Source organism: Oncorhynchus mykiss, chromosome 17 (assembly GCF_057628025.1).
Source record: "Oncorhynchus mykiss isolate SJ-2025 chromosome 17, ASM5762802v1, whole genome shotgun sequence".
NCBI classification, from domain to species: domain Eukaryota; kingdom Metazoa; phylum Chordata; class Actinopteri; order Salmoniformes; family Salmonidae; genus Oncorhynchus; species Oncorhynchus mykiss.
The window spans coordinates 66066447-66085020 of NC_143038.1; the positions used below are offsets into that span (position 1 = coordinate 66066447).

General features: G+C 40.7%; 1 protein-coding gene across 17 annotated transcripts in view; it reads left to right on the top strand.

Moving 5' to 3' along the window:
• Positions 1-18541, top strand: part of LOC110493275 (neuron navigator 1) — a 175874-nt gene extending 157333 nt beyond the window's left edge. For 14 of the 17 annotated variants that reach the window (XM_090206331.1, XM_090206332.1, XM_090206336.1 and 11 more), the window contains 13 exons: positions 2224-2423; positions 3436-3598; positions 3788-3962; positions 4361-4458; positions 4582-4677; positions 6495-6663; positions 11401-11636; positions 11828-11982; positions 12104-12175; positions 12379-12575; positions 12883-13001; positions 13220-13429; positions 13760-18541. In XM_090206331.1, the coding sequence (XP_090062457.1) occupies positions 2224-2423; positions 3436-3598; positions 3788-3962; positions 4361-4458; positions 4582-4677; positions 6495-6663; positions 11401-11636; positions 11828-11982; positions 12104-12175; positions 12379-12575; positions 12883-13001; positions 13220-13429; positions 13760-13849 (1980 nt within the window). In that variant the 3' untranslated portion in view covers positions 13850-18541. The remainder of the gene's footprint in view (positions 1-2223; positions 2424-3435; positions 3599-3787; positions 3963-4360; positions 4459-4581; positions 4678-6494; positions 6664-11400; positions 11637-11827; positions 11983-12103; positions 12176-12378; positions 12576-12882; positions 13002-13219; positions 13430-13759) is intronic. The other 3 variants (XM_090206334.1, XM_090206335.1, XM_090206341.1) reach the window with 1 other exon arrangement.
• Positions 18542-18574: the final 33 nt, after the last annotated feature.

Genomic DNA, 18574 nt, shown 5'->3' on the forward strand with positions numbered 1-18574 from the left:
CGGGGACCCGAACCTGCGACCTATCTGCCATCGGCCAAAGCTCCCAACCGCCAGGCCAACAGCCCCCCCCCCCCTCCCCAGATCCCCTGCTGTGATATTCTGATGAAGCAAAGGAGTGTGTCTCAAATGGCACCATTAACCCTATATAGTACTCCTCTCTGGAGGGGTAAAACAAGGTGGTCCACTATCGGCATATCTATTTATTATTGCCATCGAAATGTTAGCTGTTAAGATTAGATCAAACAATAATATTAAGGGATTAGAAATCTGTGGCTTAAATACAAAGGTGTCATTGTACGCTGATGATTCGTGTTTTCATTTAAAACCACAATTAGAGTCTCTCCACGGCCTCATAGAGGATCTAGATACTTTGCTATTCTCTCTGGATTAAAACCAAATTATTACCAAATAATATTACTATATTACCTAATGGATCACTAAAAAAAAGCACATTTTACATTACCATGTAGTTTACCTGTCACACCCTGACCTTAGTTATCTTTGTTTTCTTTATTGTTTTGGTTAGGTCAGGGTGTGACGAGGGTGATATATGTGTTTTTGTTATGTCTATAGTTGCCTAGATTGGTTCTCAATCAGATGCAGATGTTTATCATTGTCTCTGATTGGGGACCATATTTAGGTAGCCATATGCCTTGGATAGTTGGTGGGTTATGTGTAGTTGCCTGTTTCAGCACTCGTGTTATATAGCGTCACGTTTGTTTTGTTGTTTTGGTTAGTTTGTTTAGGTGTTCTTCGTGTTCTTCGTTATTAAAAGAAGAATGTCTTCAAATCACGCTGCGCCTTGGTCTCCTCACTATGATGAACGTGACATTACCAATAAAATGGTCTGACGGAGATGTGGACCTACTCGGTATACAAATCCCAAAAGAAATGATCTCACTCCGATACATTTTTATAGAAAGTTAGCAAAAATAGATAAGATCTTGCTACCATGGAAAGGAAAATACCTGCCTACTTGTGGAAAAATCACCCTGATTAACTCTTTAGTCATATCAGTTTACGTATTTGCTTATGGTTTTGCCTACACCTAGTGACCTGCTTTTTAAATGATATGAACATAAAATATTACATTTGATTTGGAACGGCAAACCAGATAAAATTAAAAGGGCATATTTATATAACGAATATGAATTCGGAGGGCAGAAATGATTAAATATTAAACCATTAGACCTCTCACTAAAGGTATCAGTCATACAAAAGTTATACTTAAATCCAAACTGGTTTTCGAGTAAATTGGTAGGAATGTCTCATCCTATGTTCAAGAATGGCCTTTTCCCCTTTATTCAGATTACACCGGCCCACTTTCGATTGTTTGAAAAGGAAATAATCTCCAAAATATCTTTCTTTCTTAAACAAGCCTTAGAAAGTTGGTTGCAATTTCAGTTTAATCCACCTGAAAAGACAGAATAAATAATACAACAAATATTGTGGTTAAATTCAAATATACTAATTGATTTAAAAAACTATTTTTCGAAGAAATGTTTAAAAAATGTATAATTTTGTGAATAATATCACAAATAGGACTGGTGGAGTTATGTCACACATGCAGCTAACACAGATATATGGAAATGTATGCTCTACCCAAAATTACAACCAATTAATTGCAGCATTACCACAAAAATGGAAGAGGCAAGTAGAAGGGGAAAAAAGTAAGGAACTTGTATGTCGGCCCTGTATTATAGAACATAAATGGTTAAAGAAAAGTGTGACAAATAAAAACATATACCAATTTCATTTAAGGACCAAAAAACGGACAGCTGTGCCATATACAGTGGGGCAAAAAGTATTTAGTCAGCCACCAATTGTGCAAGTTCTCCCACTTAAAAAGATGAGAGAGGCCTGTAATTTTCACCATGGGTACACTTCAACTATGACAGACAAAATGAGAAAAAAAAATCCAGAAAATCACATTGTAGGATTTTTTATGAATCCTACATGCTAACCATGTGACACTCACATTAACATCTGCTAACCATGTGTATGTGACAAATAAATTAGATTTGATTTGATTTAGTGCACTATGCAGGGAATAGGGTGCCATTTGGGACACATCAACGAGTGTGGGATGGTTACAGGGGTCCGACTGAGGAATTGTTCACTGTGGTTCTCTCTGGGTACTCTATCAGTCTTACAACTTTAATTCTGTTCCAGAAGGGGATCCTCACTCTTTCTCTCTGTTATCTATGTACTCCTGTTGTACAGCTGAGGAGTTCCTTCAACAAGGCGTTCAGTAAGAAGGGTTCAAAGCTCTCTGCTTCGTACGCTGACATCGAGGAGATCGCCACTCCAGATTCCTCTGCTCCCTCCTCTCCTAAGATCACCATCCACCACGGGGACAGGGCTGGGGATGGGGACAACCCTCCCTCTGTGATGAGGTCCTCTGTCTCTGCATCCTCCTCTGGGTAAGGCCTCTCACATCCTGATCCCCCTTGGTGCCCCTCTAGTCTGAACCATGTTTCGATTCCATAAAATACATATTTAAAACATTGAGGGGCAACAAATGCTATGTATGAATTTAATGTATCAGTATCTATCTCTTTTTCATTTATCAGTATCTATCTCTATATCATGTATTCATATCTATCTCTATTTCATGTATCAGTATCTGTCTCTATTTCATGTATCAGTATCTATCTCTATATCATGTATTCATATCTATCTCTATTTCATGTATCAGTATCTGTCTCTATATCATGTATCAGTATCTATCTCTATTTCATGTATGAATATCTATCTCTATTTAATGTATCAGTATCTATCTCTATTTAATGTATCAGTATCTATCTCTATTTCATGTATCAGTATCTATCTCTATTTCATGTATGAATATCTATCTCTATTTAATGTATCCGTATCTATCTCTATTTCATGAATCAGTATCTATCTCTATTTCATGTATCAGTATCTATCTCTATATCATGTATCAGTATCTATCTCTATATCATGTATCAGTATCTATCTCTATTTCATGTATGAATATCTATCTCTATTTAATGTATCAGTATCTATCTCTATTTCATGAATCAGTATCTATCTCTATTTCATGTATCAGTATCTATCTCTATATCATGTATCAGTATCTATCTCTATTTCATGTATCAGTATCTATCTCTATTTCATGTATCAGTATCTATCTCTATTTCATGTATCAGTATCTGTCTCTATTTCATGTATCGGTATCTATCTCTATATCATGTATCAGTATCTATCGCTAAATGAATCTGTCAGTATCTATCTCTATATCATGTATTAGTATCTATCGCTAATTCAATCTATCAGTATCTAGCTCTATTTTAGTTATGTGTCTTATTTATCTCCATCAGTTTAATGAAATAGATTAGATATGTGCCACATCAGTTTCAATGGACATGATGCCTCTGTTCAGTATTTGTATCGTGTGTTTTTCTCCCTCAGGCTGTGTGAAGGAGGCGAGGATCCCCCGGAGGATGAGAAGGTTGTGTCTACGCTGCGCTCGGCCCTCTGGGAGAAGGAGAGGAAGCTGACGGACATCCGCCTGGAAGCCCTTAGCTCCGCCCACCAGCTGGAGCAACTGCAGGAGGCCATGAACAACATGCAGGTGTGTGTGTGTGTCTGCCTGTGTGTATTTGTGTTTTTGTGTTACCTAATGATGTCTACTGTAACGTAACGTAGATATGGTTTGACCCCTGAACCTGACCCCATTAGGGCCCTATAGGACTCCCCTCACTAAATAGCTATCTGTATTAGTATCCCCCCTTAATCCCACACTGTGTGTCCCTGCCTGCAGATGACAGTGGAGAACCTGAAGGCAGAGAATGACCAGTTGAAGACAGGAGGTCCTTCAACCTCCACCTCCCAGTCCTCCAGCTTGGCATCACTGGGCACTGCCTCGCCACGTGAATCTGTTGCCATATCTCTGACCAAGACCTTAAGCATGAGCCTGGGAGAGGGCAGCTCCCCTGGTGAGGGCTGGCATCAGTAACACAGTAACTAGAGGAACACAGGCATCACTGAACAAGTTTAAGACTGAATGACTTCCATGAATTAGCTTTCATTTTAAATATGAAACTAGAGATAATCATCACAAAACATGTCAGCTAAATAACCCTCCTTAAAGCGTGTATATGAAACCTAACAGTTTTTACAAAACGACCCAACAACCACACAGGAGTCTGTTCACAGCCAGTAGTGATCTCACTTCACCTCATTTTAACTGTAAGAATTAACACAAGGACAATGTAGTTAAAGTAGTCATGGCAAGCACTCATTAGATTATTCCTTGACCTCACTCTCTCTTTCTGTTTCCCCCTTTCTCTCTCCATTTCTTTCTTCATCTCTCTGCCTCCTTCTCTCTGAACAGACCTGTTCCAGACAGAAGCCGTCAGTCTCCCCTCTCACAGAGACGACCCACGTGTCAGAGTGGTGGTTCGTGTGGCCAACCTGCGCATTTTCAAAGATGTGAGCCTTTTTATTACAATTCATGATGAATGTGCCAGACTTATTCAGTTCAGTAAGACCTCTATAATAAGAGTGATGGTTAACCTTTTAACCTATCCAGTACTGTTGGTCCTTGTTCAACAGGAAGTGAAACAGCAGGACTTCTTCATCGGTACTGTGAGGGTTAACGGCAGAATGGACTGGCCTATGTTGGATTTGGCTGTCGGCCAGGCTTTTAAGGTGAGTCTCAACAGGCACCTCGACTGACAAAAACCCTGCTCTTCCTTCACAAGTGGATACATTGTTGCTGTAAATGTACCCTAAAAATGCCAAATGTTTAACCTTCCACAGTAATGCAAAGGTAGGGTGTGGGGTTCTGTGTAGGATCATAATGTCAACAAACAGTAAACACATAAATATGGGAGCACTTTTCTTCTGCATGTGGACATGGTTTTGGCAAGGGTCTGTACTTAACCTTCACATCTTATACTGTAAGTTCTCAGTCTGCTTTCCCCTCAACCACTAATGTTCCCCTCCACCACTAATGTTCCCCTCCACCATTAATGTTCCCCTCCACCACTAATGTTCCCCTCCACCACTAATGTTCCCCTCCACCATTAATGTTCCCCTCCACCACTAATGTTCCCCTTCACCACTAATGTTCCCCTTCACCATTAATGTTCCCTTTCACCATTAATGTCCCCTTCACCACTAATGTTCCCCTTCACCATTAATGTTCCCTTTCACCATTAATGTTCCCCTTCACCACTAATGTTCCCCTCCACCACTAATGTTCCCCTCCACCATTAATGTTCCCCTTCACCATTAATGTTCCCCTCCACCACTAATGTTCCCCTCCACCATTAATGTTCCCCTCCACCACTAATGTCCCCTTCACCACTAATGTTCCCCTCCACCATTAATGTTCCCCTCCACCACTAATGTTCCCCTTCACCACTAATGTTCCCCTCCACCACTAATGTTCCCCTCCACCACTAATGTTCACCTTTCACCACTAATGTTCCCCTTCACCATTAATGTTCCCTTTCACCATTAATGTCCCCTTCACCACTAATGTTCCCCTTCACCATTAATGTTCCCTTTCACCATTAATGTTCCCCTTCACCACTAATGTTCCCCTCCACCACTAATGTTCCCCTCCACCATTAATGTTCCCCCCACCATTAATGTTCCCCTCCACCACTAATGTTCCCCTCCACCACTAATATTCCCCTCCACATTAATGTTCCCCTCCACCATTAATGTTCCCCTCCACCATTAATGTTCCCCTTCACCACTAATGTTCCCCTTCACCATTAATGTTCCCCTTCACCACTAATGTTCCCCTCCACCACTAATGTTCCCCTTCACCATTAATGTTCCCCTTCACCATTAATGTTCCCCTCCACCACTAATGTCCCCTTCACCACTAATGTTCCCCTCCACCATAAATGTTCCCCTCCACCACTAATGTTCCCCTCCACCACTAATGTTCCCCTCCACCACTAATGTTCCCCTCCACCATTAATGTTCCCCTCCACCACTAATGTTCCCCTCCACCATTAATGTTCCCCTCCACCACTAATGTTCCCCTCCACCACTAATGTTCCCCTCCACCACTAATGTTCCCCTCCACCACTAATGTTCCCCTCCACCACTAATGTTCCCCTCCACCACTAATGTTCCCCTCCACCATTAATGTTCCCCTCCACCACTAATGTTCCCCTCCACCATAAATGTTCCCCTCCACCACTAATGTTCCCCTCCACCACTAATGTTCCCCTCCACCACTAATGTTCCCCTCCACCATTAATGTTCCCCTCCACCACTAATGTTCCCCTCCACCATAAATGTTCCCCTCCACCACTAATGTTCCCCTTCACCACTATTGTTCCCCTTCACCATTAATGTTCCCCTCCACCATTAATGTTCCCCTCCACCACTAATGTTCCCCTCCACCACTAATGTTCCCCTTCACCACTAATGTTCCTCACCACCACGGATGTACCTCTCCTCTATTCTCGCTCTCTCCTCTTTCTCCTCTCACCTCCTCCTAGGTGTACATAGCCAAGGTGGACCCAACCTCCAGCCTGGGCCTGTCTACAGACTCTATCTACAGCTACAGTATGAACCACATCAGGAGGGTGCTGGGAGGAGAGTTGCCAGAGAGCCAACCCTCACACTGTGTATCCAAGGGGCCCAGCGGCGTCACTGTTACACTCAAAGGTAACCAGGATTATAAACGTACAATTATCAATAATGGCCTAATCCATTTTAATTCAATCACCATAGTAGAAGTGCTGAAAGTTGACCTATTTTGCATACCCAACCATACCATGAGACATCCAACGGTTGAGATTGATATAATTTAAAAGCTTACAAACAAGGTTGTCAAACTATTTTATAATACATTTTTATAAAATGTGTCAGTTTTATACCATCGGAGGTTTTGTTGTTGTCCCCGACATCGGTTGTTCTTGAATACAGGGTGTGTGTCATGTTTTGACTGATATATGTAATCAAATATATGGTACAAATGGTACAGCAAAGATGGTTGGAGGTCCACAGACAATATTGACTTCAATGGGAATATCTGTTCTTTTAAATTGCACTGTCAATCCTCCATAGGGAACCTATTGAAATCATAGTAATATAGATAATAGAATCGAAATTACCATTTAAGTTGACATTCGATGCTGGGTGAACTGGCAGCCATTTTTGTGGTAATAATTATTTATGATAATGGTTACATGGAGAAAATTGGACCTCCCTTCATCAAAATATATTTTACCTTCTCTGAACTCGTGAAAAAAAAACAAGTGACCCTCCCCTCCCCTACCCTCCCCCAAAATAATCATCAAAACATAAAGTGGACAGCAGAGAAAATCCTTACTCTCACCTCTTGGACAAACCAGAGCCTTAGATATGCAGTTTTAGAAACTGTTCTTCATCCTGTAAGCATTGCAGGAGTTTTGATAGCGCACATGGCTGCGGGCCAGAAGGTTGTGGGTTCACAGACAACCGTGAGCAAGAGTAGGGGTGGAAAGATCTCCTTCATCGTAAAAGCATTGGATGAAAATAGCATCGTATTTGCAAGTCCGAGAAAAAATTGCCTTTAAACATTTCATACAATTCTACGTCATTTTACATAACAGCAGAACTTTTTTAATACCACACAAATTACTGAAATTACAGGCTAAGAATGGACAGAGAGATAGGCCTGTGTTCATCTTATCATATTTCTCCAGTACTGAAATTACAGGCTAAGAATGGACAGAGAGATAGGCCTGTGTTCATCTTATCATATTTCTCCAGTGCTAAATCCCTGTTTCCAAATATTTAAATCTGAGACGTCATTAGGAATCTGAGCATGGTACTTTCCAAAGTCAGGCCTACCTTTCCACTCCAGACAGATTAGGCCGACCGACGTTGAAAAATGTAAGCTTCAACTGCTGGCCGCTCTTCTTCTGTGGCTTAACCCAACGAGAGAAGATTACAAGTGTTTCCCTAAAAGCTGTCTGGGTTTAAGCATCTACTGTACTGTACAGAAAGTCAATAGCTTAATCAAATGATAGTGACAGAATTAGATTACTTCCCAAGCAAAGTAAATGTTTTCTGAATGTCAAAAGATACAAAACAATGATACCACTTCTGTATCGGAGTCACATATTTCCCAGGTATTTTAAAGCTTGTTTCTAGCACTGCGGACCAAAGCGTTCTCTTGGATCACTTTATATAATCAAATCTGTTGAATTTACTTCAAAATCTTAAGCTAAAAATGGTTAGTTCTGTGCTTTTTGCCATTTCTTTTATAAAAGGTAGGCCTATGGCATATCCAGTCATACCCCCTCAATTCAAGTCCTGTTTTGAACTTAACAGCCCTTCACTGACACAGAGGTACAGTCGGCTATTTAAAGAGTTCATGGTGGGTGAGGAATTGACTAAGATAGAAGCCTATAGCCTACTTTCATCTGTCAAACAGGTAGTCGACCTCTTATTTGTTCAATAGGAATGAATAGGCTCCAACATAAAGCCCTCTTGTTAAGTCTAATTCAAATTAAGACGGTTTAAATGAATTATGGCTACTCGAATTTGCCTACTTTCAGCACCGTCAGCTGTCCGTTTCTGATTGATTGTGTCACTGGCTGCTGCCTGAAATTTCAGCACCGCAATGTAAGTTAGTCGAATATGGCTTATTGTGAGGTCAATAACTCTGATATATACATCATGGGCAAGAAACATATTGTTTTTTATGTCACCTGTTAAATCAACGATAAATCAGTGTAGATGAAGGTGAGCGGACAGGTTAAAGAAGAATTTTTAAGCTTTGAGAGAATTGAGACATGGATCGTGCATATGTACCATTCAGAGGGTGAATGGGCAAGGCAACATTTTTAAGTGCATTTTAACAGCGTATGGTAGTAGATGCCAGGTGCACCGATTTCAGTGTGTCAAGAACTGCAAGGCTGCTGAATTCTATTTCTATGATTGAAATGACTCCCACCCTGTATTCAAGAGCATGTTGTGTCTCAACCAATGATGGGCACAAGACAAAAACCTTAGATGATGTAAAATGTGAAACAAATGTTTTCAAGAAATTCTAAAGTAGTTTGACAACCCTGTGTCATTTAAATGACATCACACTCAACCATTCATCTGTTCCAGTGAAGATGTCTCATGGTATGGTGGGTATGCAAAATGGGTCAACTTTGAGCACCTTTATCTCCTGAAAGTTTTGGCATTCAGGATTCAGGTCCAGGTCTTTCTGACCGCTTCTTGGGCAAACATGTATGGACAGCACCGGAGGCTGCTGAAAGGAGAACGGCTCATAATAATTTACATAACGGCGCAAATGGAATGGCATCAAACATCTGGAATCCATGTATTTGATGTATTTGATACCATTCCACTTATGCCGCTCCAGTCATTAATACAAGCACGTTCTCCCCGACCTGCCATCGACCGACCTGCCACCGACCGACCTGCCACCGACCGACCTGCCACCGACCGACCTGCCACTGACCGGCATTTTCTGTATCAAAAGGGAGGCTGTCAAAAAGTGATTGACCTCAAATGGATTTACTCAATGTTTATATTTCTGGGAACAAAACATTATTTATGCATTGGTAGGTAAGAAAAGGGTGCCCTTTATCACTCTTTATATTTAATGTGACGATCAAAATAATAGTTAGAAGGGTAAACTGCAATCTGCAGTTTGTTTCTGGTGAGGAACAATATCCCTCTGAGTGAGAGGGTATTTGTTTATGTGCTATTAGCTGATTATCACAGTAGAAGTTATTTTTTTGTGTGTGTGTGTTTTCTTTGAGCAACAACTTTTTTTTGTGAACGGAAAATAAATAGCAGCTTGTGCCTAGCCTGTCTTAGATCCATTTGGGGTCAGCAAACAGTCAACAGACTTATTGTTCATCCCACAGGTAATTTCAACACATGTTTTAGGTTCTGAGTCCGTCTATCTGGTCTAATGGACATTCACCTCCTTATCTCGGCTCTGGATTTTCTGTCCACTCTCTTCTGATCTCCTGTTATGTTTGGAAGTTTCCCATTCCACTTTCAAAGCATGCCATTTGTTTCAGAAACCAAACAGTATCCACATCATTCCACATAGAACAATGACAAAAGGGATGTTTTCTTAAGATCCTGAATGATTTATGGCCAGGGTGCTCACACTATCCAGACATTTGGACTGCTTGTCATGTTTAATACTAACATGTCATGTTAAATATCAAGGGGGATGGATGTTTCGCTGTGAAGTGTCATAATTCATTTTGTCTGCCTCGTTATCGCCTCAACTCTATCTCCCCCCTGTCTCTGACCCCTGGTACCCTTTAGTGTCGGGGTCTCAGCCTGGGCCAGGCTAGGACTGATTTGTGGTGTCTAGCTCTCCCTACCTCTCCCTTATCGCCATGTTCCAGATTACCTTATTATTGAAATAAGAGAATGTGTGGCTTCCCTCCGTCCCCCAGGAGACCCAGAGGAAAACATAATCTCTGACAGGCATTTGGCAATTAGATTTTCTTGGACCGATTAGTTTTCTTGGAGCACATTTTCCTAGAACAGCGGTGTACATAGATCCCTTCCACTATAATCTATATGTATCCAAGCCCATTAGTGATTTTAAACCAATGTAGAGGTGCAGGGGTAGGCAGTCTGTTCCTCCTGGCTAGGAAGGAATGCAGTAGGGATGGGTGGGCTAGAAGGAGGGGTTCAGAGAAATATCCTGTTGCAGCTTGTGTGTCAAGCAGCTGAAGCATTTTGACCAGCTGGCCCAGGCCTCAGACACATGTACACACACACCACACACACATAATACCCTATACATGTGGGGTGGTATGTCACACTGTAGGATGGAGGAGGGGGAGAAAGAATGAGGGAGGATAATGTATTAAGGTGGGGGAGAAGGCATGAGGGAGGAGAAGAAATGGAGGGGGAGAAGGAATGGAGGAGGAGGATAAATAATGAGGGAGGGGGAGGAGGGCATGAAGGAGGAGGCGGAGTCATGAGGGAGAAGGAGAAGGAGGAGCACAGTTATTTTCAGAACATTATTTCTGCACTCCTAGTTGTTTATGAAGGGTGACAGGATGTGTGATGTGGTAAATCGTTGAGCAGAACATTTTCATTCACATGGATGGACTTCTTGTTTTAACTACAAACATTCAAACTCTGGTTTAGTGTATTGTCTCAATGTTAGGAGAAATGGCTTGATAGTTTTGGTGTTTCTCTTGAATTACGGTATGTCTCTGTGAGGTCTCTGTGAGCAGCTGAATGGAGGGCTGTTTGGAATGCTGTACACCCAAGCAATCGTTGTACCTGTGTTGTCATACACTTTATTTGTTAGGATGCCAATGTCCATGTTTGTTCTGTTTAATACTGTGTGTTTAAACTAAACAGACAGTAAATCTTTACTATATTAAACTTTTGAAGTTTGACCTCTGCGTCCTGCAGGTCTGAAGGAAAAGTGTGTGGACAGCCTGGTGTTTGAGACGCTCATCCCCAAGCCCATGAGCCAGCACTACATCAGCCTGCTGCTGAAGCACCGCCGCCTCATCCTGTCTGGGCCGAGCGGCACCGGCAAGACCTACCTCACTTCCCACCTGGCAGAGTACCTGGTGGACCGGAGCGGCCGAGACCTCACCGATGGTATCGTGGTCACCTTCAACATGCACCGCCAGTCATGCAAGGTGGGGACAGGAACAGGGTCGTTATGACCTAATCATTTAAGCTATCACTAATCATAAGATGTGTTATTGCTGGGCTGGCACAAAAGCCTGTACACCTTACAGCTCAAGAATATTAGAAAACAGTCAACTGTCATTGGGTTTGTGATTTAACACCATAGAATGATTTATTTCGCACCCATACCTCTCAACAGGATCTCCAACTCTACCTGTCCAACCTGGCCAATCAGATCGATCGGGAAAGCAGCACAGCTGAAATCCCATTGGTGGTTATCCTGGATGATATACATGATGCCATTTCCATCAGTGAGCTTGTCAATGGGGCCCTCACCTGCAAATACCACAAATGGTGAGCGGACTAACACACTGAACAGAAGCTGAAATGGAACCTTTTATCAAACATCTATAGCGACATTTATGGTACATTTATGTTTCTAGTCTGATCTGTGATGATTCTGTGTCTATTTCAGTCCTTACATCATTGGAACTACCAACCAGCCAGTGAAGATGACCCCGAACCACAGCCTGCACCTCAGCTTCAGGTAATTGAACAGACAAATCATGTTTTGTTATTGTTTTGCCCGAGTCTTAAAACGCCTTATTGAAGGCTATATCCCTGCCATGAATCTATGCTTTGATAGTTATTTAAATTGGGATATTGGACGTCTAATATATAAGTACATTAAATAATGTGCCTTAGGATACGTACCACATGACCTGACCTTTGACCCTCCTCTGACCCCAGGATGGTGACCTTCTCCAATAACGTGGAGCCAGCCAATGGCTTCCTGGTGCGTTACCTGCATAGGAAGTTGATGGAGGCGGAGGATGAGAGGAGCCTGGCCAACGAGGACCTCCTCAGGGTGCTGGACTGGGTACCCAAGCTGTGGTACCACCTGCACACCTTCCTGGAGAAACACAGCACCTCTGACTTCCTCATCGGTAGGAAAACATTTTGTTTTACGGGAGAAATTATACAGGAATATAAAGGTAGGTCACACTTAATTTGGATAGTCCTCTATGGATGGTCTACAGGTCTAAATCTACATGTTATCCAAATCAAGTGATGCCTAAAGTTAGTTAGATATTGGAGATATGTCTGTAGTCTGTGGTCACAGACTGTGTTTGATTGGATGTGGTCATTGAAAGATATCTTTAATATGATTTATTCTCTTTTATTTCCTCTTTCTCTGTCTCTGTTTCTCTCTCTCTTTCTGTCTCTCTCTCTCTTCTCTCTCCGCCTCTCTAGGCCCGTGCTTCTTCCTGTCCTGTCCTGTGACTGTGGAGGAGTTCCGCTCCTGGTTCATTGACCTGTGGAACCTCTCCATTATCCCCTACCTGCAGGAAGGAGCCAAGGATGGCATTAAGGTCAGACAGGTTTTACTATCCTGGTAGATCAATTATAGCCTGGTCCCAGATCTGTGCTGTATTGCCATTTCCTATTGTCATTGCCACGTCAAACATTTAGCATAATGGCACAACCAGATCTGGGACCAGGCAAGATGAATTACAAGTTTGTCCTGAAAAAAAGTGGATAGGACAGTGTTTGGGTCAGTGTACGACGGTGTTGTGGCTTTGTGCCACAGGTGCATGGTCAGAAGGCAGTGTGGGAGGACCCAGTGGAGTGGGTGAGGGGCACCCTGCCCTGGCCCTCAGCCCAACAGGACCAGGCCAAGCTGTTCCACCTGCCTCCCCCCAGCATGACCTCTGGAGGCCCCGGCCAGCCCAGTGAGGCCTCAGCCAGGCCTCTTAATAAGGAAACCCCACCGAGCTCCATGGACACCCTGGACCCTCTGGTGAGATACTCTGGGGGTAGGCAACTGTGGTCATGGAGCTACCACAGTGTGTGCAAGATTTGGTTGTAGTCCAGCAACGATACACTTGAGGAGCATTATTAGTTGAGTCTGGTGAATACAACACGAGCAGGGCTGGAACAAAACCCTGAAAATCACTGTGGGGCGCCTGTTTCCCAGCCCTGCTGTAATGCCTTCTCTGGCCTTGTCTGTGTCGCAATTTTGTTACTGTATGTGCTTGGAAGGTATCTTTGTCCCCATACTGAACATAGTGTAGCGTTGTTGAAATGATTCACCTTTCCTGACCCTTCTCTCCTCTGTCTTTTGATTCAGATGGCGATGTTGTTGAAGTTGCAAGAGGCAGCCAACTACATTGAATCTCCAGACAGAGAAACAATGGACCCCAGCCTCCCTACACTTTGAACATCAACTTCATCTGTAGACTCAAAACCTAGCACTTCAAATAGCCCTACTTCTTTCCCCTATGTGAACTTCAGTGTATAAAATTCAGGAACAAAAACTTTCCAATATAGTTTTCTGCTAATTTTCTAACTTATCTTGAACCTTAGCAAAAAACAATCATACTCCATGGTTGATTGATTGAGAAGCTGTTTTGTTATGTTGTTTTGAAACTTTATTCAATCATGCCAAGTCATTCCAAAAGACATTATAGCGATGTTTAGATTTTCTATTTCTGTCGATTTTTCTTGAACTAGAGGTTATATTCACAGCATAAAGTGTCTTTCTCTTTACAGAAGACGTATCTCTACCACTTCTGCCCTCAATAGAAACAGGTGCTAATTATCTAGATAATAAGTATTACTCTTTAGAAATTCATCCTCATCTCTCATTGGTCTAAGCAGGTGATTCTTCCAACAGCACATTTAAAAGACAAAAAAAAAGCAAATTTTTGCTTATCTGCTTTTGCTCAACAACAGCAACATAGCCTGCAATGTGTCTGTAAAATCAAGTCAGTTTGAAACCTGTTTTCGGCTTATTAGAAAGAGTATGACGGCATGTTGTTGGCATGTCAGGTTGTGTAGTGTCCTGGTCCTGAATACATATCTATCTATCACTCTTTGAAGGCCAAATCTTAGACATATGCAACTGTTATACATAACCAGGTGAACTGTTTTGACTCTGTGCTCTAACAAACTGAATGCCTTAATTAATACATCTATTCCTGATGGTCACCTCGAGATGAACAGCAGTATTCAATCGTGGTGCTTTGCTTTCATCACCATCGCCTCAGAGCAGAGTAGTGCGAGGACATTCACTTGTCCCTCCCTCACATGGTTCTGGGGTCACATGGTTCCGGGGTGATTTTAAATGTCATCTAAGATATATTTGACAGATAACTATGTTGCAGGTAGGGTAGATGGTGATGATCAGGGTTTCTTTGTCAAGTGAGAAAATATAGGGTTGAACAGAGCAGAACACAGACACACGATTATTTCCTATGGTTAATATCTTTCATTATTATTCACGGCAAAATCTGTGCAAAATTACAAACGCTGTCATACTCATTACTAAAACAGGGGGGGGGAAATCAGTACATACTAATCTCAGCTTCTGTGGTACTAGTTCATTGGTTTGTTGCAGGCAGCATACGTTATATTTATTTGACTGAACACATATTTCAAATCTAACTACCTGTTCTGAAGAAATAAGGCCATGACAGTACTACTTTCATATAAATCAGGTATTACTAAGTTATTTTGTATGAATAATGCTTGAGCAACTGCTATTTGCTTATAGCTTAGATATTTCTCAACTTCTATTTTTAAGATGGTGAGGTATCATCTAATATATTCCACGCAATTATCCAATATAGTTACTGTGCTCAATTCTTTATGTAGATATTGATTTCAGTTTTATCTACACTAGTTGCATGGTGCAAATATCTTATATGCTGAACCAAATATTTTACTGTAATCTTGCATATTGACTGTCTGGTTAGGGGTCAGAGCATAAAAGTGCTTAAAAGAATGAACATGTAGATATTTTCCTCAATATGTTAGCCATGTAACATTGCAGATCATTTAGGTGCTTTTGAATGTAGACGTTTTACAAAGCTACTGTCTCATTCCTTGCAAAAACATGTTTTTAGACCTACATCAAGATGGGTGAGTGAACGGGTGCGTTCTCTGTTGCACCCCACAAACCATTGTAATCAGACACAGGTTAACAATCTTACATCTATTGTAGCTGCCAATGGCGCTGTCCACTTTTTGACTGGTAATATTGCTTTGCTCATCTTCGGTTTAGTTAATGACAATTAAGACACAGCATAAAAATCTATTTGCTCATCAGCAATGATCAAGGGCCATTTCCCAGTTCAGTGTCATACATATAGGAAGATAAACGTATGAAAATAAGATCTAAAAAAAAATTAAATTGTAAAGTAGCGTGGGTTACATTAGATACAAAAGATACATCTGGACATACTGACTGATGCTGAAACAATGTAGGAGAATGTATCTGTTTTGGTCTCTTCACATTAATAATGTATAATCTCTTGATCATAAGTCACCTGTATATAAACTTTGAAATGAATGTTCAATTGCTTTCTTTGTACAATAGTTATCACAACAGAAAGAAATGTTGCAAACTATTAAAGGTCATTACTAAGCAAAGTGGAACTAAATCACGATGATTACGTTAAAACATTATACTTTTTTGTTGTTTTGCTTTTGCATCAAACTGTTAATCAAATCAATGACATCAAACTATTAAGTCCAAAGTCCATCTGATGACATCAAACTGTTAATAAGTTAAAGGCAAACTGATGACATCATACTATTAATGAGCCCAAAGTCCAGCTGATGACATCAAACTGTTAATGAGTCCAAAGTCCATCTGATGACATCAAACTGTTAATAAGTTAAAGGCAAACTGATGACATCATACTATTAATGAGCCCAAAGTCCAGCTGATGACATCAAACTGTTAATGAGTCCAAAGTCCATCTGATGACATCAAACTGTTAATGAGCCCAAAGTCCATCTGATGACATCAAATTATTAATGAGTCCAAAGTCCATTTGATGACATCAAACTGTTAATGAGTCCAAAGTCCATCTGATGACATCAAACTATTAATGATCCCAAAGTCCATCTGATGACATCAAACTATTAATGAGTCCAAAGTCCATCTGATGACATCAAACTATTAATGAGTCCAAAGTCCATCTGATGACATCAAACTATTAATGAGTCCAAAGTCCATCTGATGACATCAAACGGTTAATGAGTCCAAAGTCCATCTGACGACATCAATCTGTTAATGACTTGAAGTAAATGGCCTTTGCTTCTCTGTGTGGTCACATTATTGCAGGTTTGCATTTTTTGTTATGAATCTTGTTCTGGTGGCAGCTCTGCAGAGTGGTTACTAGCTAGCACAGCCACAAAGTCATTAACTCTAATGTTTAACCTAACCTCTAACATTAACCACACTACTAACCTAATGTCCTAACCCTAACCTTAATACATTAAATTCAAAAGGTATTTTTTATTTGTACATTAATTTTTATGATGTAGCCTATTTTGACTATGCAGCTGGCCCATCTAGTGGAAGTCTCTCAGTTCTGGCACAAAATCAAGACCCAATAAGTGTCAACCTGACACATTTTTACAAATTGAAAGAATTCTGTGATGAATCATATGTGGGGAAAATGCACCTTTGGTCTATCCATTTTACAATGACACCATGAGACCCATCTGAACCTTCTATAATCTTAATAATTAGCCTCATTAACTTGAACAAAACTATCATGTAGGCTCCCAATCTGCCATTGTACAAACACTGCATTGTTTTGCTATTCAGAAGAGTATGAAAGTATAGTACAGTATATCCTGTATCTATGTATGCAGGTAAACAAATGCCATTCTGTTTGTTCTTCATCTCACTCACTGGTCGTTGTGGCTGTTGCTCTGTAGTGGCTGTGCTGTGTGTTTGATAACAATCTTGTGTATCAGGACTATGCAGCAACTTTTACTGGTTTTGGCAATCAGAAGAAAGAAAAAAACAGTTTAAATTTGTTTTGAAAGCTAACAGACACAGTTTACTTCTGATTTGCATTGCCCCAGTCTTGCAGTAAGTTGGACCAAATGATATGTTACCAGATATGCTTGACTATGCCTTAATGTGAATTGTGATGTAAGTGTTGCATTATGAGAGAGAGCGAGTGAGTATGTGACCTTCAAAAATGTAAGGGATGCCTTGTGTTATGAGTAGACTGACTATGTGAAGGTTGTTAGAATATGTGTGATGAAATCATTGGTCCCACAAGACACCACTTGACTGAATTGGAAGTGGTAGAACCTTTGCTTTAGATCACTGGGTTGTACCTTTGTGGCACACAGAAGATCTGGATTTGAACATAGGTCGGTCAAGAGGGATATGACAGTGTAAGCCTAGGTTCTAGAGGTTCTACAGCTTGTTGTCAAAACGGATTAGGCCCTAATTGCAGTTCGGCACAATTGAACTATTATCCAAGAACAAAGTTCATAGTTCAAAATGAAAACTAGATTTTCAAGAAATCGAAGATAAATCAATGTTTCTATATAAGCAGGTTCCTCGTAAAAACTTAACGAATATGAATTATTATTCTAAATTAAGTATTTCCACTTGATGAAGGCCAATACAGGTTGCTGAATAGTCATAATTATTTTGCAAAGCTTGTTATTGACTCAAAATAAAAATGGTAATAATGGTCGCTAATGTCATTGACGTGCAATTGTGATGGATTTCTAAATGTTGTAGATGAGTGTGTGAACAGAACATGTAATAGCATTACGTTATCGTTAGGGGTTCACTATATAGATTAATCTTTTCATTTTTAATACGCTGATATTTGAGATTTCTTTTTCTAATGAATCCTTTGTAAATCTCATTGATCTATTTTGTACATGACATCATAATTGTAAACCTTGTAAATACTTCAGCATACTGTAAGCGACAACAATCATTCAGGAAAAGAAAACTCCATATAGGCCTACTACAAGATGAATAACTTTATCCCTCCAGAATTGTGTGGAATATAGGCATGCTTCTGAAACAACATTTCCATACACTTATCACTGTTCGTCGGAGTCAATAAAATAATGTAATATATATGATTTGTCTCATAATTGCGAATATATTTTT